The sequence below is a fragment of the Stegodyphus dumicola genome, chromosome X2 (assembly GCF_044657685.1).
Source record: "Stegodyphus dumicola isolate Sdum_Otavi_A_Nest chromosome X2, ASM4465768v1".
NCBI lineage: Eukaryota > Metazoa > Arthropoda > Arachnida > Araneae > Eresidae > Stegodyphus > Stegodyphus dumicola.
Window position 1 is genome coordinate 169,809,975 of NC_140781.1, and position 21,777 is coordinate 169,831,751.

At 36.2% G+C, this 21,777-nt stretch overlaps 1 protein-coding gene across 2 annotated transcripts in view; it reads left to right on the forward strand.

Moving 5' to 3' along the window:
- Window positions 1–21,777, forward strand: part of LOC118185706 (serine/threonine-protein kinase 32B) — a 72,483-nt gene that overhangs the window by 46,763 nt on the left and 3,943 nt on the right. For both annotated transcript variants that reach the window (XM_035355599.2, XM_035355601.2), the window contains 4 exons: window positions 10,022–10,138; window positions 13,506–13,631; window positions 20,230–20,364; window positions 21,098–21,165. In XM_035355599.2, the coding sequence (XP_035211490.1) occupies window positions 10,022–10,138; window positions 13,506–13,631; window positions 20,230–20,364; window positions 21,098–21,165 (446 nt within the window). The remainder of the gene's footprint in view (window positions 1–10,021; window positions 10,139–13,505; window positions 13,632–20,229; window positions 20,365–21,097; window positions 21,166–21,777) is intronic.

Below are 21,777 nucleotides of genomic sequence, written 5' to 3' on the forward strand. Positions count from 1 at the left end.
CTGAGTTTGGAAGTATTTATGAGTATTTGAAGGATCCTGAAAATTTTAGCCACCAAGATATTGTGGCGATAAGAAATAGGGCGGCCCATTACGAACTAATAGATGGTCTATTATTCTACACAAAAACTACGAATTCCAACAACGAATTTCGACCTGTTATCCCAGCTAGTCTTAGATTAAATATCCTTCATGAGCTCCATGACAGCCCTTTAGCTTCTCATGCTGGTATTCGAAAAACTATCCAACGCGTACGCGAGGCAGTCTACTTTCCTGAACTGCAAAAGTTAACAAGGGCGTATGTCCAGTCCTGCCCAACATGTCAAGCCGTTAATTATATTAATTTCCGCCCGGCCGGGTTTCTAAATAGTATTAAATTCGAATTTCCAAATGAAATAATTGGCATCGATTTATTGGGCCCTTTCCCAAAAAGTCAGTTAAATAAAAGTCGCTATCTCCTTGTTATGGTTGATCATTTTAGTAAATGGACCGAAATTGTTCCCTTAAAACGAGCCTCCGCGAAATTGGTTACCGATTATATTTTAAATAAATATATTTTAAAATACGGGGCGCCCCTAAAAGTTATATCGGATAATGGTCCTCAATTTGTAAGTAATATATTTGAAGACATGTGCCAAAAACTGGGCATACGTCATTTAAAAATGGTCCCGTATCGGCCGCAATCAAATATAGCGGAACGGGTCAACAGAAATATAGTGAAAATTATCCGTAGTTTTGTTAAAAATTTTCATAAAAGCTGGGATAACTATGTCAATGAATTTGCTTTCGCCCTTAGGACCGCAAAACATGATACAACGGGCAAAACTCCTGCTGAGTTATTTCTAGGCAGAAAGATTATAACACCGTTAGATAAACTATTTTATGTGCAACAAAGAGCCCCAGAATTTAAAATGGGTGATATAGAAAAACTAATAAAAGAAGCAGAAAAGAATACGGAAGTAGCACAAAGAAAACAGAAATTATATTATGATTTGAAACGACGGGGAGTAACTTATAAAGTAGGGGATGAAGTTTTAAAAATTAAGCATTCACTTTCTTCAGCACCAGAAGATAAAACTGCCAAATTTTTTCCACGATTTGAAGGACCATATGTTATAGAAAAAATAACTCACGCTGTTGTAGTGTTAAAAGCCAGAAATGGTGAAACCTGCTCCGCAAACATTGATCAAATCAAGCCCTACTTCGATCGTAATAAAATGCAAATCTTTTCAGATCTTTTGCAGGATCCGGCACGGCAGACACCGCAGGTACAAGTTCCAGAGGTGAAAAAACGACAAGTACAAGGGCAAGCCAATGAGAGACAGAAGCAAGTGAAAAGAAAATTGCCCCGCGGAAAAATGGAAAGTAACAAGAAAAAGAAGCCGTTCCACCGTCCAGAAAACAGAGTTCACGAACACCCCCAGAATGAAGAAGGGAGAAGGACGACGTATGTGAAGAGGACCAGGAGAAATGACGGCAACTATAACCCGGCTTTAAAACTGAAGATCTACTCATCCGACAGAACTCTCCGCAGCAAAAGTCGCCGAACTGCGGAAGGGCCATCAGCGGCGGAGGAAAAAGTACAAGAAAAATTTGAATGGCCAACAACGAGGTCCAAGCAGGATCACGACAGAAGTTTCCCGGATCCGCCAAGACCAGCTGCCATCAAACGGCAAAGACCACAAGCAGAGGAGAAAAGGAAAGTATTCAAGGGTGGCCGTACTGGTGAAAAAAGGAAGCTTCCAGAGGAAAGCACTGAAGGGCGAGCCCGTACAAGAAGGAGGATAAACCAAGCTACTATCTGCAGTACCTTTAAAGACTGGGCCCAGAAAAGGATGTCCGAATATTACAAAGATAAGTAAAATTTTATGTTACTTTGCAAACTTAAGTTAATCTTTCATTCTTACTGCAAGTGGCAGATTTCAAGAAGTTTTACCTCATGCGAGGTCTACCTTTATCGCCAAAAGGGCGAGAAATGAGTTGTGACCGATTTTCTTATTATGTTTTTCAATTACTCGCGCGTAAAACTAAAGTTGATGTATAATAGCGTTGTATAAAGACTTAAATATTGTAAAAAGTTATTGTATAAATTTTATTTAAAACATTCTAGCAAGAAAGAAGTTTTAGTCTGAAAGACTTTTTGAAATGTAGTATTATTTCAATGTAGAAAGAATTGGCACTTGCTTTGAAAAGAATAGAAGTTAACAATGTACTACTAATGTATGTTTTCAAATGTGTAAAATTAACGGCATGTTGATATGTTCTTATATACATGTGAACTGTTATTTTAAATGTTAAGAAATACCGTGATATGGTAAAAGTGAAAGTAATGTTAAAAATTTGTTATTCGTGTGACTGACTGTAAAGATTAAATCATGGCGAATATGTGGTAAAGGTTGAATGATGTAGTTAGGCTCTCTGACGCTACACTTTAGAGTTAGCCACTTTTAGAATAGTACCTCAGGGTTTAGAGTTGAAAGTAGGGTGTGTTAAGAGGTCTCGTTATGTTGAATTTTAACACGTTAGTGTTTTGATTGTAGGAGGAAGTGTGGCACACGTAGACAGAAACACATTCGTGTTTGGTGTTCTTTTACAACACATGTCAGAGAGCACGGGGAGAGATAATTAAAATAGTCATGAATGAAATAAGAATGTTAAGAGCAGTATAATTCTATATGTTACTTGCCATGTCATTGTGTAACATTTCATTAAACTAGTTTTCCTTCCAGATCTCTGGAAGCAACCAGAATTGAATAAAAGCTCCTGGTTAGATGCAGTACAGATGAAAAAAAGATTGTTGTATATCCTGGGAGCTGCTATTGTAACAAATTTCTTTCTTTTAAATTTCTAGTTTCTAGCTAAGTTATGGTTGTAAAAGGTTGGCCTCGCGTTAGATTCTAGAGCTAAAAGTTTTCAACAAGGTCGTTTTAGACCTCAGTTTCAAACTAATTAACTCTGGCGGGAAGTATGTAAGGATCTTAAGTTTTACTAACGTTTATTTTATTTTAAATCTTTACTATCACTTCTTATTTTCTACTTCCGGCCAGAATTATAAGCGTGAAGGTTTTTATGCAAAGTTTGTCTGGCGAACGCCAAGTATTTAAGTGTGGCCTTTTTGCCAAGCGAAAGGGAGGAAGCAGTGAGTTCGAAGCAGGCCGCTTACCTTAGAAGTTACGCAGTTGCTATTTGCCTTCCAGGCCAGAGGTTTTAATCCTCTTGATAAATTAAACGTATTGTAGTGTTCACAGTCTCTGTGCTACATACGCTTCCTGTTATTATAAGGCCAATCTTCCACGTGTATTATTCTAAAGTTAAATTAGAGTTTAGTTTTATTTTTTTACTTTTACGTTAGACCCCGAGTGGCGGGTCATTGTATTCCGAAGTACGGAAGTTATTGTATATAGAGAAAAATAAAGGTTTTTGTATACCCTTCGTCTGTATCCTGTCTACTTACTACAATTAGTGAACATAGCTTTAGTAAGCTCTCTGTTCCTAGTCAGGTCCTTGTATGTTCCCGAAGAAGGTTAGAAGGAACATTGAACCTGATAACCCTACATTTAAAAAATACGGGTTCTGGCTAGTTAAACAAAAATAAAAATCCTTCATATTTTTTGTAATTCTTGAGATTCTCGATGTTATGACCACAACTGGTTTTAAGCATAGTTTCTGGAAAGGGCAAATGTTTTTGGCTCATGCGCATGGAGCGTCGACCTACAGCAGAATATGTACGAGGATATTAAGGACCATAATAGCATTCTCATAGGATTTAGCTCTTGTGCTTTCAGAAAATATTTAAAAGATGTGAGGTGTTTTACCTATCAGCGACTGGGACACCTGTAAAGCGGCATTGACCTGCGATAACTGTGGACAAGTTTGTAGCCAGGATAACTGCAAAGCAAAGATTACACACTGCGTCAATTGTGCAACTCATAATAAATCCAAAGGGACTAACTTCGACACCGCACACCCGGCAAGTGCAAGACAATCTCAAGACTACAAGGCGGAATTGCTCAGAATGAAAACAGTACAGCAGTGGTAGTTGAACAGCAGGTTTTAGCATATTCAAGAACAGTGCATGGTTTTGCAGTCCTTCAAGGCGACTTGCAGCGCTTCCAAGCTGCAACTGTTCATGCAGCACATGCCATTCTAGAAAATAACGTAGATCTAGCTGCACTACAAAAGTATCATTCCAGAAACAACAGGATCACGGGATTCAGCAACATTAAAACTTACCAATCAGTAAGGCAATCAAGCAGTCATCACCTGCAATGATCCATTTACGCTCCTGCTAATGCAAATGTATAAAGGAGATTACACAGTTACTGTACAGCTGGAAGGGTCTTATGTACAGATTGCAAAACGAAGTACATAAACCTCAATAAATTTTAAAATGCGCTGTCACCCCATATTGAAAGTCTCATCGCACAATGTAACAGCTGCAGTAGTGGAGAAGACATCGACGCAATGCATGAACGTCTTATTCAAACACTGTTCATAGTGTGTGAAAACGTCTTGAAAAGAAAAACTTATGCTACCCCGAAATGCACCCCTTGGTGGAACTCCACGCTGACTGCAGAACTAAGCAAAGTCCGTGCCCTAAGGCGTAGAAGCAAGCATGCAAGAATTCCATTGAAAGAGATACACACTCGCTAATTTTTAGGAAGCACAGAGCTACTTACAAAACACAGATTGAAAAAGCGAAGTTTTCATCCTGGAAAGAGTACTGCAGGAACACTGCGAATAATTTGGGAACTGTCTACTGTATCGGACATAAGATGTTTATACCTTCTAATCTTACGGCCACAATAAGCTTCGGAGCAGCAACTAGCACAGACGTAGTCGCCCACATTCTGGACAATATCTTCAGATCTGATAACACAGACACAGATAATCCAGCACAAAGAAATATCAGAGCAGTGTTGAGCAATATTACAAAACCAAGAAAACAGATATAGAACCGCTGTCAACCTCCAAAGAAGTGGGCGACATTGTTAAAGCATTAAACATCAATAAAGGCCCCAGGGCCTGATGGAGCAGATAATGGCATTCTGCAAGCCATTAACATTACGCATCTGGTGTTACTGTACGCCCACATAACTGCGTGTTGGCGCAACAGACATTTCCAGCCGGCACGTGAAGTGGTGCTCTTCCTGAAAGCGACAAAAGACCCTAATGTACCGACGTCTTATCAACCCATTTGCCTCCTGCCTGCCTTGGGTAAAATACTAGAGAGAGTCGTCTTTCAAAGACTTGAACACTGTATCCTTATTGCACCCGGCCGAATACAATAAGTGGACAAAGTGTAAGTGAAAAGCAATAAGGTTTCATCCCTGGGCAGATCAGTGGATCACGTGCTGTAACACTTACGAAAAATGACAGTAAATAACAGAAGAAATAACCAGCACAGTCTCATTATCTCTGTGGACATACAGGACGTCTTCGATTCGTTGTGGAGACCCGACGTACTCAAGAGATTGCAGGACATGGGTTGCCCTAAGATCCTATTTGACCTAATTTTTAACCTTAACAACCGACTTAATCATTCAGGTGTGCACTCACGTTCAATCAATAGAGGCTGTTCTCAAGGATCCTGTATGGGTCCTCTCTGGAATCTTGTATCCGACACAGCGCTGAATCTCTTTAACACAGATCTTCACACGGAAATACTGGCTTATGCTGATGACTTTTTGCTGGTAACCAAAGGTCACAGCCGCAACGCGTATGAGACTAGTGCCTAAAAAACAATGGACAAGATGGCCAAATGGGCCAATGACCATAAGTTAATAATTGCCAATTAAAAAAACCCAAGGTATGCTTATTTGCTAAGGTAAACGCCATCGAAGAACCATGTGCATCAATTTTTCATGGCAAAAATATTAGAATGGTTAGAAACCTGACATACCTTGTGGTTATAATTGACGACACTCTCACTTGGATGCCACATTTAAAGGAGATCAAGGGATGGCTTCACAGGATATTTCATTCCATGCTCAGAACAGCAGCACCAACATGGGAAGTTTTTTCGCAGATGCTTAAGATGTGGTACTCAATAGTTGCTGAGTGTATTGCACTGTATGGGGCCTCCATGTAAGGCATAACGGTTATTACTAAAATGGAGGATCTGCTACGCCTCAGCACAAAGACCATTCGTAAGCATTTGCCAAGGATACAAAACCTCGCCTACTAATGCACTAAGTGTCATTTCAGGACTGCCGCTTCTGTAACTCAGCCCAGCGCGAGAGTGCAATAGTGCGTATGCTCCGACTCAAAGAGACAACAAGTTTGTGGGATAAGACTTAGGTACATATACTGACTATGAGCAAAGCATTCTAGAGCCACCGTGTCACCCGGCCGAATACAGTATTTCGATTAACTGTAAGTCATTTTCGTGGTTCAAAGCTACTGCAAGCTACACCGATGGGTCCAAAGGAGAATGTGGCACCGGTAGCGGATATTGTGTTCTACATGGAAACCAGATCTTGAAGACCTGGAAAAGAAAGCTCAGGCACCATAACTCAGTTTTTCAGGCTGAACTGATTTCATTAAAAGCTGCACTTGTCTATGCATTGGAAAATAATTAGTCCAATATTTATTCAGACTCAGCCTCTAGCCTTCAGGCAATCCAAGACACTGTAAGACATATGCAGTAAAAATCCACTCGTCAGGGCCATAGAAAACTTTTAATAAATACACCAAAATACTATAGGCCCAAACTTCAGTGGGTGCCTGCCCACATCGGAATACTGCGTAATGAAACTGCAGATGCAAGACCCAAAAGAGCAGCATGTGAACCCCACGTTCGTACACTTGATGTGCCTTTTCCGGGCTCATTCTTAAAAGCCGAGATCGAGAGAGAATTATTGAAGCGTTGGCAATATCTGTGGGAGACAGAGACTACTGGCAAAAGAGTTTACAGATTTTTCCCCAAAGTCAGTCGGCTTCTAAGAAGAGGCTCGCCTCATTTTACCCAGTTTCTAACAGTGCATAGTCCCTTCATGACTTACTTTTATCGCTTCAGACAGCGTGAAAATGACCAGTGATCATGCGGGATGGCAGGAGATCCGGACCACTATGTGTTCGCTTGCAGAGAGAGTGCAAAACATCATCTTCTAGGCAGCTAGTAGCGGATCATGTCCATGCATGGGCCGAAGCTACTTCGATAAATCGCTATGCATTGAAACGTATATGCGACTGTGCTAATATTGCACGTAATATCTCAGGCAGGCTGGAATAATTTTCAGCTGCCATCCTTGTCACCAGCGCAGCCCCGTATGTTCTGTATTTGTGGTTAATTTATTTTATTTTAAGTTACTTTTTTCTGTCCTTTTTCTGTTTATACTTATTTCCTTGAATCGTCAACCTTGAATAATGCATGTTGCCTTATTTTATGTATTATTTTTACATTTTATCAGTCATTCTGTTAAGTGCTCATATTAATAATTAATGTACTATTCAGCTGACTATAACTCAGTTATACCTGTATTATAACTATTAACATCTTTCTATAACTCTGTAAATGTGAAACTGAAATTAATCTCCTCACCCACATTACACCCTTCTTCCATCACTGCACCACTGACTCGTCCAGCATTTGTTTTCATTCCCAGCACTCGTCTTGAGCACAATATGCGACAAAGTGTGTTATGTGGACCAAGTTAATTACGTCAGCGGGGCTACCTGGCGGATATGCTAACTGCCCCAATGGATCGAATTATCGTCACCACTTTTTAGTTCGGGCGCCATTTGTAGAATCATTAAGTTATTTTGAAGTAGGAGACGGGAAAAATGTGCAGCGCCCTCGCCGGGACTCTAACCCTGGACCTTTTCAATACGCGTCGAGTATGCTTCGAATTACAACACGAAAGTATGCGGAAAAGAGGAGAAAATACCTTATACAGTCAAAAGTCGCTAATCCGAACTCGTCGGGACTTCGGCGATTCCGGATTATCAATTTTTCCGCATTATAGATCATCAGTTTAAATCTGGTAAGATGGCATGCAGAAATTATAAATATAAAAATATGAAACCGTGATTTATGAAATAAAGAACAATTATGATCTAAAGGGCATCAAAATTTACAAAAAGAAAAAGCTTAATATTTATTTGTTTACTTTATTAAACATTTCTTTCAATGTAATTTGTTTAAGTTGCTTCGTTTCATGTGATAATACTTTCTCTTTAATTCTATTAAACAGCATAATTTCTTCTTTAGTTACAAAGTTCCGCTATTCAAGTCCTATAATTGCTGTGTCGAGAATACCGACTAATTTGTCGATCGAAATTTTTTCGTTTTCAATAACCCTGCGTCACTTTCTTCACTATCGGAAGCGAATTATAATGACGAGGAACTTGATTTAAATCATATCAAAGACGGAATACATCGAGATGAAATACTACATTTAGTAAGGAATTATAAGCCAAATAAAATATAAACATCTGCCCTGAAGATAAGGATAGTGCTGACAGATCAAGTTCCAACTCATTGCGCGCCGCGTCGTTTTCCTCCCCCCGCAGAGCAGCGTGAAATTGATAAACATATTTCGGAATGATTAGATAATCAAAGGATATGCCTTTATCCATTTTTTGCAGCAATTCCACTTTCTGTTTAATGGACTTCGAAACATACTTTTGCTTTTACATATTAGTAAATATATATCGGAAATTCTATTTGACATAATCGAAAGTTCAAGTTTACTTTTATAAAATTGCTCTAACAGTCTGCAAAAAATAATAAGCCGGATCCAATTCGAAGATTAAGGAACAACGCAATCTGCAATATTAACTGAATTAGATAATTTTAGCTTAGCTTATACCGTCCGTTATACATTAAACGCGCATGCGCACACGCATATGCGCAGCCGTAAAGGTCTTCCGAGCACGCGTAAACGCCTATGCGCATGTGTCAACGCGACGCATGCGCAGAAAGTTTGTAGCTTTGAGGTCCGGATTATAGATCATTCCGTATTATGGGTGTCGGAATTAACGACTTTTGACTGTATACTTCTTGCTTGTAGACGTACGGTTTTCAATTTATGAATTGAATCAGATAAGGTAAATTTTCAGACTAAGGCAATTTCGATCACATGGCATCCTTGAGTAAAACAATACGAAATATGAAATTTAAGATGAATTCTTTACAGTAAAAATTCCAATTCAGGAAGTTGTTCATTGAAACCCACGCTTCTGCATTAATACTTTTCTGACACAATAGGTATTTAGATATTTCTTTCAGAAGGTTTAAGATGCAACTGTTTTTAGCAATATTTGTATACTGCTCCCAGAACTTTCAATGAAAGATATCTCAAGATATTTTGACTATAAGAAGATGGATAGTTTTGATTGATGTCATCCAGCAACAAGAAACAATATCTTACTGTCTTTTTTTCTTTCAAGTCCACATTAAAATTTTATTAGTGTGTATTTCTTTAATTAAATGTATTACGATGTAAGATATTTGGTCTTTCTCTATTGTAACTTGTCACCAAACCTCAATAAGACTTTAAGCGAGTTATCGCTATGTATTAGAAGTACTACAGAGACTTTTCATTTTAAACTAAAATAGATACAAACAGACATCATACCTGATACATATATCAGCCAGCATTCATTGCGAGAACTCAAATGGCATTTATGGCGAGAAATTCAAATGTAAAACTATCAAATTCTGCAGTTGTAAAACAAATAACACAGACACTTAAAAAATTTTCAAAAGATATATTGACCTTGAAGAAAACTGTATGTATGTCAACAAAACTTTTTTGCTTTCTTATTTAAGTCGGAAATTTAAAATGTAGGCCTAAAATATTTACTTATTTAAGTTATATACTGTAACAGCATGGAAAAAGTTCTTGTTTGATATAAATAATGATAAAAAATTCTAATCAGTATTCATTATTAATAAGCTGTAATTAAACAACCAATAATTGAAATTTTCAGAATCTTTAGTTCTTTGATGAAAGTACTAAAAGCATTTTGCTTTGAACCATAGCAAAAATTATAAAATTTCTAATCTTCCTCATTTCAGAGGCCGTACGACGTTCATTCTTCAACGAGCATGGAAGAAATTCACGGTTTAATGCATAACACATGCTTGCACTTTCCCAAGCACGTTGACCGGAGATTTGCAAATCTTATTCAACAGGTGAGTCATTTGCGGAATAGAAAGGCTATAAAATTTATAATTTGCTTCTGGATATTAATGACTCATGAAAGCTTGTCTTGTCTATGAAGAGATTTTTAACGCATTGTTTGCACTTTAAAAATATTCTGTTAATTCGTCCAATTGGGGAGAATTTAGACTTAAAAAGAAAAAATACTAGTAGCATAAGTTTTTATGTATTAACTACTTCTGGACGACTGAAATATATCTCAAAACGGGAACTGCTATAGCAAGTGAAATAAAACACAAGAAATTACACATAATGCGTAACATCTTATCTATCTTTGTTTAAGTAAAGTAGAACTAATTGCTTCGAAATTATATTCCCATGCCTACCATACCTCTTTAGAGATATTTATTAATAGCCTATTTTATGCTTGTTGCAAGTTGATAATGCTTCTAAATTTAATTAGAATAAGTTTAAAAAGCATTTTAATAGCATGGCAAAATTTTTTCATTTTCTTACAAAGAGGGATTTATTTGCAGTTTTATTATGGCTTTTAAACGGTGAAAACGCAAACAATTAATTACACGTAAATACCAGTCTGAGTGGTCAACAAAAACGGGCGGAGCAGGAAAAATTATTAGAGGAGAGGCTTCATCCAGTCGTATAGGGAAGCGTTGCTTGTAGCAACTCCAGTTTCTTTTTACCTTCATGGTTAAAACCTCCGACGGCCAACTCGGTTTCCACCGCTGACGGTAAAATATCAGTTGCTGTAGTTTTGTTTGGTTTATTTGATTATGGTAAAGCACGCGAAAGCTATCTGTCTAAAGGAATGGATGCCTTTATGGAGGAATTTCTAAGTAAAACTTGCTCGTATCCATGCTAACATGCCAAAAACCCGATAACGACCATGCAGCAGCCATTTCACCTGGAATCGAATGCATGTGACGCGGCCAATGTGCAGCAATTTTTACCTTTCAGCTACTGGAGGGCCGGATTGCTGTGGCTACAAATTGCCAAATCGTATTGCCACTGAAAGGTGGACGAACGTAGAAAGTGTCATCTGGGCCGATGAATCAAGATTCAAGCTGCTGCAGTTTGGTGGCATAGTTCGTGTGTGGCGTAAACTGCACGAAGCACTTCTTACCTCGTATCAGACAGACCGGTGTCGCCGGTGAAAATGTATCGAGCATTTTTACATGGTTCTTATTGGCTCTCTTCATCACGCTGGATAGAACCTTTACGAGCTTGGGCTATTCAACCTCCTGGCTGATCATACGCTTCATACGCTTGTTGTTCCCATAACACGATGCGCTCTTTCAAACTGATAATGGGCCACCCCACATGGTCACATATTCCACAGAAGCAGTGTAGCAGTAAGGCTGAATACTGACCTGACTTCCAAAAGTCCCAGATACTCCTCTCGCGTATCTGTAAGACGAGCTGTAACAGTATCTTCTCTCTCTGGACTAACTATAATGCTCTGTGATGTATTTACAATGGAAACTGCAGGATTGCTGGCCGACAGTACTCTTTCTCGCTTTCCGCACCTCATCTAATCTTTACTAAATTGTACCGCTGTTGTTATCCTCGTAAAAGAGAGAGGGGACAGTATTTAACTGTACGAATAATGATTTGTCTTTTCAGTACAGAAAAACTGAATGAAAAGCGTACTGTTGCTATTACCCACGCAGAGAGTATGGGGGGGGGTATTTAATTGTGCGTATAATAATTTGTCTTTTCAGTGCATAGAAACAATGAAACTTACATGCATTTTTCTAATTTAGAGTAAAAAACTGTGTTTCATAAATCAGTATGTGTGCAAAATAACAAATATTTTAACCCGCACAATTTTATATTTATATTTAGGCATCAAGTTACAAATTTTAGAGTTGATAGATGTTTCTGAATACAAGCATCATTAAATTAAAATTATACAAAAAATATACATAAGACAATGAATGGCTAATGTTTATGTTAAACACGAGGAACAGCACAAAAACCCAGTTCATCCATATCCTTTATTTGCTGTGAACATAATCTCGGATAAACTACTAGAGATATTTGGCTTTAGCATTCGGCATTATGGTCGGTTGGAATTTAATGATATTTCCATTGTATAAATACTTTCATAACAAAATATTTTAATAGAAATATATCATTTAGGCTTTCTCTCAATTTGAAAAGCATATATCCTCATTTAGCGACCGAATGGCTATGATAACTGAATACAGTTAATTTTAGGTAAGCTGTTATATCTAGCGGAATGAGCTGGCCGCCTAAAAATGTTTATGATTTTCCTGTGGGTTACACAGACACAGTACAAAGTGCTAACTCTTAGCTTAAAGTAATTAAAGTCAGCATTTGAGAGTTATCTACCGTTTATAGTGCGTAACGTAAATAAGAGCAAATTTCCCAACGAAAGTCTGTCACGAAGACTATTTTATTTTAGGTAGCCTTCGTTTGCTTTGGCTTTATTAATTAGCCAGTTATCTAAGTCCTCTAGTATCTGATCAAAATATTCTTAACGTTAATCCCTTATAAGATATTTCTCCCCTCTTCCTAGCGTGCCTTCCTGGTGTAGTGGTTATGCACGCTGGGCCGGTATTCCAGAGGTCCGTGGTTCGATTCCCGGCGAAGGCGATTGCTCGTTTTTCATCTTGCCTGCTCCCCAAAAAATACCTAATGTCTCTACACCCTTTTTATAGGGTTTCTTTTCTTTTGATGCAGTTTGTTATAGATATAAATTTCGTCAGTTTCATGCATTTTAATCTTTTAAATATCTTTTTAAAAACATCGAGGGATGTAGCATTCTTCTCATAGGCCTCCATAGATGACCTGCTTTATTTCCGAGAGAATTTGTTTAATAATTATTAATAATATACTAATTTCATGTCAGATTTATTCGTAGCTGATAGGCTAGCTTTTTATCCTGAAACAAACATTTCTCTCTCTCATCACTGGCAGCATTTCTCAGGGTGCATCACAGGGGTTATTGCCATATTACATAGCGAGAAGGCCGAGAAATTCATATGCGGATTCAAAACTCTTACACGAGAGTCGAACATACACTCTTCGTTTCGGGCTAGCAATTACCGTTAATTATCATACAGTCCAAGGCGACAAACGGCACACGTAACATGTAGTGAATATAAGTATAAAAATAAAGACACTCTTTGTGCTGTACAACTCGCAAAGCAGTACTTCAATTGGGCGGGAAAAAGAGTTTTTAATTCTGATCTTGCCTCCATGGTATATAAATGTGTGATCTTCAATACTCTATTAGAACATAGCTTAGGTTTTTTTTAAATTATTGCACTCTTAAATTATTAAAGCATACGTTCTTATTACACATTTATGAAGTAAAAGAGCTTTCCGGTTTGAATGTGTTATTTCTACTTTCAGTTACTAAGCTTGGATCCCAAAACCAGAATATCTTCGATCAAAGAAATAAAGAAGCATAGCTACATGGAATCTGTGGATATTTCGGCCGTGTACAACCGTCAGATAAAACCACATTTCATACCAAGTGTAAGTTCTATATACAGTTTAATTTCATAAAGTGTGGCATTAACTTAGTTTCAAAAAAAGTAAAAAGAGCTAAGTTTTCAGAAGCTGCTTTTCATTAAAACGTAAGTAGATAACAAAGTGAAAATTTGTATCATCATAATAAAGATTCCTCATAATAATGCTGTTCTATAAAAGTTAACCAAACGCATCGTGTGTCTGTGCAGCATTTAAAATATTTTGCGTTTTTGTCCTATTCTCTGATAACAGTATAAAAAACTAAAACTGTGTACTTGATTACATTTCGGGTACTGATTACCTGATTACTGTGTACTTGATTGCTGATTGATTACATTTCGGGTACAAACTGTGTAGCTGATTATATTCAATATTTATATCAATTCTGAGTGAAAAATATAAAATAAATTTCTAAAACCCGGTGTTTTTATAACGGAAAATCAGTGAATATATTGCATAAGGTTGCAGAACGTATTACCTTCACGTCCATGCGCTTGGAGAATTTTATTCAGAGAATTCTTATGTGATGAGATATAAGGCTTTGTGAAGAACCATTGAGGAATTATCTGAGGTTACTAGGAAGTACTACTTAGGCAGTAGAATCCCAATATAAACACATTCGTATCAACGTATCAGAACATGTTACCAGGTAACAACAATTTCACACTTCCTGTTGAATGAGTGAGCAGCACTACACATCGTTGATGACGTATGAGGGCAGTGTGAAAATGGCTATCATATTACAGGAATGTTCATTACAGCAGTAGTTTTCTATGATACATTTTTCATGTTGCTAGAAGATGTCCAGGATCGAGGAGTGAACGTGAGTGCTGCGTCATATTTCGATGAAATTATGTAGCTTCGGGCAACATTAAATCAAGTCGCCAGAAAGGTCCCGACCAAATAAGTCACATCGTAATGGTCCATCCCTACAATGCCATGCCTCATGTGGCCCTGTCAAACCAGGAATATCTCATGGAAATCGGGTAGCAACTTCATCATTGGCATGCGTACAGTACTAGGGCAGTCCCAAGTGGTTGATTCCAACAAAATTCATTTTGCATTAATTTAAAATTAAATTTAAAACTTTAGATTAATTTAAAACTATATCTAAACTATATAGTATGAATGCATGTAAGTAGTATAAACTCCAAATTAAACAGTTCAAAATTATAAGACTTTTAATTGTTTCAAAAAATTAGTGTCTGTGCAAAAAATGTCCAGGAAAGCTGAAAGGAGCTGTAAATTGTTTTACGATAATTAATTTCTACTTTTAATTATATTCTCGACTTCTTAAATAATGAAAAAGCAACATTTCACATAATTCTTGAAATAGTTAATTCATTGTTATCCAGAATTTAATTTATTAAATCATATAGTGAAACCACAATCTATAGTTTTTCGGAAGCGAGGCCGAAAGGAAAAACGACGTGGGCGGGTAAATGATTAATCCAAGGAACTGTTTACACATTATACATATTATGGAAAAATAACATTTATTTCTTTTCACTTGAGAACACCACTTAAAAATAATATTTTTAACGAAAAGGGGTATGTTTCCTTGGCATCTTAGCTGAATTTTGCCTCAACTGAAACTATATTCCCAGACTTAAGTCTATGTATCTTCCACTTAGGGCACAGAAAAACATTTTAAATTCTGAGCTTTGTAAGTCAGGCTTAAACATCTATTGTTCTTTTTTATCTTCTTTTCCTTTTTTCTTCCATATTTCTTGTATTAGATCCAAAGGGAAAACTAACCATGAAACCATTGAAAATTAATAGCAATAAACTAAAGAAAATAATGTGAACAAATGTATTATAACTTTTGATGATTTGGCATTTGTAAATGACACTAATAACGTGGGCTCCAAGCTGAAGGCCACGTACCAAGCGTTACTATAATACTGTGTTGCTAGATTTACAGTTCACAGAAAAGTTATGCAAATAATTAATCCATACTTTGTAGAGTCATTGGAAAATTTTGGAGCAGGAAGGATGAAAAATGAACAGTGCCCTCTCCGGGATTTGAGCTCCGAACCGTCGGAGTGCCAGTCAGCCGTGCTTCCATTTACACCACTAAGGCACGTATGATGAACGATACATGAGGGAAAATATTGTTGTGGAAACGATAGATCAAGCTTCTCTTGTAACAATTTTTTGACCTTGTTCTTCTCTTCTCTCAGCAGATGGCGTTATGAATCACTTTCCCCATTTTCACATTTTGTTTTTGTGTATGTCTTATAGCAAGTGATGACGAAAGACCAGGTTTCTCTCGAAACGAATCTAATGCTTTTAGTTTGAAATTTGAGTTAATTATATAATAGTGGCCAAAAAATAATCCTTAAAGCTCTGCAAAAATTCAGAAACATGTAAACTATATATCATTAATTCCAAGTGCCGTCAGCAGTGAGTTTAAATTTTGAAAACAGTAATAATGAACTATTTTATATATCTAAGGACAAATGATGATACGAATAACTTCTCTGCTGCCTTTTAATAATCACTTATTATGTATCTAATTGACATACCTTTTCTCTTTGCCACTGAAAGAAAAAGGAAAAATTGTCAAAATAATGAATCCGGTAATCTTATAGAACCCAACGAATATTAGACATGTCCTTTCATTTAACAAAGCTTTCATTTGTCAAGCAATTTTTATATTTCATTATTCGATTTGTGAACAAATCTTCTGATATTTTGTTTGTTCAGAAAATATTTATTTTTATATAAATATGTTTTTTTATATAATAAGTAATAAACGCGATTTTAAGGTGACAATTTCGAAGATATAACTAAATTAATTTAGAAATAAAACTATTTTTTCTTATCTATTTTCAGCCAAGGAATTTATTTCTTGACATCAGACAGTCTGAAGAATTCTTAAGATTTATCATAGTCAAATCAAAAGTTGCTTTGCGTGTGACCAATCGAAGGTCGGCAATAATTTCATACAGTTGAGTAGCTTTCATTACCAAGGGCATTTGGCTCGTAATTCAAGATTTTTCTTAACGCTTGATAAGAGTAGACCGAATAATGATGATTCTAGATCTTCTAAATCAGTATTTCCCCGCCATTCATAACATGTATACTATCTTGAAATCATTTCCCCCCCCTTTTTTTTTTTTTTTTGGTGTTGGTTAAATGGGATAATATAAGTTGTAAGAAAGGAAATCGATAATAAAATCAACAAATATCATTTGCTTATATATAATGATGTTTTCTGATAAAAAATAACTCCGCATTTGTATTAAGTTTAGAAATTTCACTTGAAATACTGAAGTGTTTGGATATGTCTGAGGAGTAATAATAAAAGTAAAATTATATAGAAGAAGAACTACTCTGTTAAATGTGACTGGAAAGTTTCGTTTAATAAGATAAATGATGAGTTTTATTTTAATTTCATCCGAATACAAACAATACATGAGATTTCTGATTCTCTGATTGTATCATCTTAAAGACGAAAGTTAAGAATCAGTGCTTTAATTTCATTTACTGTAAATGTTATATTTAATGGGATACAGAAAATAACATTTAAAACGAACTGATGAAACAGATTTGGGTGTAAAATTTGCAGAATGTGTTTTCATCGGCGGCTTTACTGGATCGTTAGTATTTACTTGTACATCACATGTGACTGATATTGCAAAAGTATGCCTTCTTCACAATGGAACTTTCAAAGCTAAATCATAACTTCATAATTTTCCTCTACCGGTGCTCCAAACAATTAAAATTTTAAACTCGTTTGACCCAATTCCCCTAAAACATAGAAAACACGCTTAGCATATTTTATAACCTTTGATTAGCTAAAAAGAAAGCTTCTCATAAATAAATGGTATAACTGCATTTTTCATGGCTGTCATAACGTCTTTTAACGTTTGCAGCTTTTTTTCTCTTCAATATCAGGCATTTATATAGATTTTAATAGCAATCATTTAACGTAAAAGAATTACTTCAGATTAAAACTTTTTACATTGGCTGGCATTTACGATGACAGAAGAGTAAAGTGAAAATACTCGGATTGATTGTTTTAGGTCACCTGCTTATTTATACTTATTTTATATGGCACTGAGTGCCGTACCGTCGGGCCGGAACTCAGTCGGGAGAAGGTATGGATGTTTGTAAACATATAGTGTCTGTGCAGAATAGGAGACACTTAAATAGACGACCAGCCTGTTAGTTTATAGTGGGTTGATGATAGTTTGGAAGAGAGGTGAAAGAATTGGACCCGTTTCCAGGGCTGCTGTTCTTCAAAATTGCACTGAGCTACGCAAAGTCATATTGTCACCTATATGGTGCTCAAGGTTCATAATAATGACAAACGCACTCTTGCGCTCGTTAGATCGATAAAATGTGTGAACATATATAAGATTTTTCTCTCGCCTTCGTTGTGTAGTGGTCAGCACGCTCGACGCGTATTCGAGAGGTCCATGGTTCGAATCCCGGAGAGGGCATTGCTCATTTTTCATCTTTCCTGCTGCAAAATAACCTAATGTCTTTACATTGGCGCCCGAACTAAAAGGGTGGTGGATGATGATTCTCCACCACCAGGATTTGGCGATTGGGTCCCCTAATCCCCAGTCGCCTTTTAAAAGGGGGAGTATATAAGGAATTTCTCCCGCCTCCTTAGCATGACTTCGTAACGTAGTGGTCAGCACGATCGACGCGTATTCGAGAGGTCCGTGGTTCGATCCCGGCATGGGCATTGCTCATTTTTCATCTCTTTTGCTCCCAAAACAACCTAATGTCTCTACACATGTTCTGATTAGGTCAGAAAAGTGAGATTAGTCACAACAACATTTACACAACAATACTGATTTTATAGACTTTCAGTTCTGTTCAGAATAAAGAATCACTCACGTGTCTTCGTTCAATTTTTATTTATCACTCCATTACATGTCCCCACTGGTCCACGTGTTAATTCGCAATCTACTAAATCATCAGTGCCACTCCAAAATATCAGCCCAAATTGCTCAATCAGATGTTTCTCATGCATATTTCAGAAATCATTCCGTACACTAACTTGCAAATAAATTTGAAGGATTCTACAATGAAATGAAATTCTCTAAATGACTAAAAAATTATGAACTGAATGAAATGCTCTAAAATGATATGAATGAAATGATCTAAAAACTGTGACTTTGCAAGTTAGCTAACATATTTAAATTACTTACCTTTCTAAATTTTGGTTCGAGTTATGCACAGTTATATTAGATGGAAACCATTTTACACTGGCACGCTTCTCTTTCAGTCACAAATTGAAAATAATTTGATATAATAATAATCAAAATATTTGATGTGGGCACCTCATGACTTCCTTGTACGGGCTATTGAACTATACACACGTTTTTGCAGCTCTTCATTTAAACTGATTTCCTTGAATTTCATTTGAGAGACATTTTGATTAATTCAGTTCATTTCTCACTTCGCTACAAGGCAAAAATACATAGACACTCAAAACATCTTTAGTAAAACCTGTAATATACAGAAAAACCTAAAACATTAATACAGTTAAAAAAAAATTACAATTAAAATTAGAGGTTTCTGCGCAAAAGCAAGCGATTCGGCTAGGGGGGTAGGAAAACAGAAGTTGCAGCTCAAAACTGAAAGTTAACGTTTGATCTCACTGGGCAAAACAACACTGAAGTTGGTGCAACAACTGACTTAATTCACTTCTGTACTAATAGTTTCAAATGTAAGCAATTGGAGTGTCTTTAGTTCTACTGCCACCTAAACTTTTAAATTATTAATAATTCTACAACTACTGCATGCAGATTAACTAAAGGTATGAAACGCTTAATCAGAAAATAAGAACAGCATAATTCAATCACTTTTAAAGGGAAAAAATGTACAATTTCCTAAGCTATAAGTATAAAAAACCGAACTCATTCAGCCGGATACGTTTGGTTCGGCCAATTGCAACGAAAACAGGAGGTGTACAGCTAGATATTATAGCAGTCCCATACGCAAAATTCCAGCATTCTACGACTGCTAGTTTTTGAGTTATGAGAGATGAATACAGAAGTAGGTACAGACGTCACCGAAGAAATCTGAATTCATTTTACAGTCCGTATTGGAAACAATAGTGTTTTATTCTGTCCGTACGTACAGATGTTACTCAAAAACATCGTTTAAGTGTATTCGAGAGTGGTCAAAATAAATATTTTCGTTTAAATATGATGCGCGAAAGTTTTCGCGATTACAGTACTTCCTTTGCTTCACATAAGGAAGTAAAACGAAAACATTTCTTAATTAATAATTTAATTAACTTCTTAAATTGCATTCTTAATTTTAATTATCGGTACTTGCTATTGTCTACTGAAAGTATTTTATATTTAAAAATTTAATCATGTACTATTCAACAACGCTTAAACTATAAATCCGTAATGCTGTTTAATCATGAATAAACAATGAGACAGGAATTATGTGTATTTATGTGCATTTGTATATATATAAGTAGCTATGTAGAACGAAACCTTCTAAAGCAAACTCAGAAGTTTGAAAGTAAAATCTGAAGGAAGATACACATTTTTTATTTCGAAATTATATATATATATATATATTTGCGTATGTGTATATGTGTATAATATTAAATATTCTTCCTTAGAAAGATCAACTTAACTGCGATCCAACCTTTGAACTCGAAGAAATGATTATTGAATCCAAACCTCTTCATAAAAAGAAAAAGAGACTATCGAAACGAAACAAGACTAAAAGTATCCTAACAAGCCAGATAAGCAAAGTGAGTACTGTTTGGTCAATATTCGCTGTTTCTATTATTATATTTTAATGAAGAAGTAGGAGCAATAAATGTGTCGCAGGTTTATTGTTTCTAGTTAAAAGACGTTGATTTCCTATCTGGATTTTCAAAGAGGCTAGGCAGGAATTTGAAACTCTGAAGCTAACTCAGTATCAGAGCAATGAGTAATAGAAGTACTTTTGCAAAACTAAGCCAGTCTGAGAGCAATACTGAGTATATTGCCTTCTAGCAATAATGGGCATAGAAAGGCAACTATTATGAGCTCTCGTGATTTATTGGTATTATTCATATCCTCTTCAGCTCGTTCTTAGAGCTACTTGTGGGATTTCTTTGTTTTGGTCAACAAAAATAAGTAATCAAATACGTTATTTAAAAGTATTATTAGACAATTAATTACAAAATACATTTTCATAATACGTGCAAAATCATAAAACCACTGAATAATATTAAACTATTATGAAATTAATTTTAAGCTCTTCGTCTAACGAATAACATACATTTAAATGTTAAATAGTAACTAATACTACTGGACGAGATAGCTGTTTCAAAATTTAGCTGTTTTTAAATTTCTGTCAGATTCAGTTAAAAAATCAGAACAATATGATTACCTACAATGTTCTTTCCCATTAAGATTTATTCTTTGAAATTCCCATTCAGCTATGTGTGTATATATATATATATATATATATATATATATATATATTATTTTTTTTAGGATGAAGAAGCAATGCAGATATGCCTCGGCTCAATACAGAATGAATTCATAGTTTATAACCGCGAAAGGTATTTAAAATTTGCTTTGATTTATTTTAGATTATTTCAATTGCGATTCAACTGCTATCAAATATATATTATTTGTACTGTAGAGCCATTAGTTTATTTTGAAGCAGGAGGTGGGAAAAATGTGTAGTGCCCTTGCCGGGACCTCTCGAATACGTGCCGAGTTTGCTACAGTTACATTACGAAGCGTGCTAGAAAGAGAGAGAAAATACCTCACATTCTCCCCCTTTTTATTATAACTTTTTAAACGACGACTGGGGATTAGAGGATCTAATCGCCAAATCCTGCCGGTGACGAATTATTGTGCATCACCTTTTAGTTCGGGCACCCACTTACATAGTCATTCAGGAATTTTCGATGTCAGGAAATGTGAAAAATCTGCAATGCTTTCGCCGGGACTCGAACCCTGAACCTCTCGAATACGCGCCGAATGTGCTACAGTTACACCGTAAAGGCATGCTGGAAGAAGATACCTTATAATATAATAACTACAACCTCTGCATTTTAAATTTTGCTTGTTGCTTCTGCAATACACATCGTGTGGTGGTTTTAACATTCAGAATTCTTTATTTGAAGGCATCCACTTTTGAACGGAAGTGTATGTTAGTAAGCTAC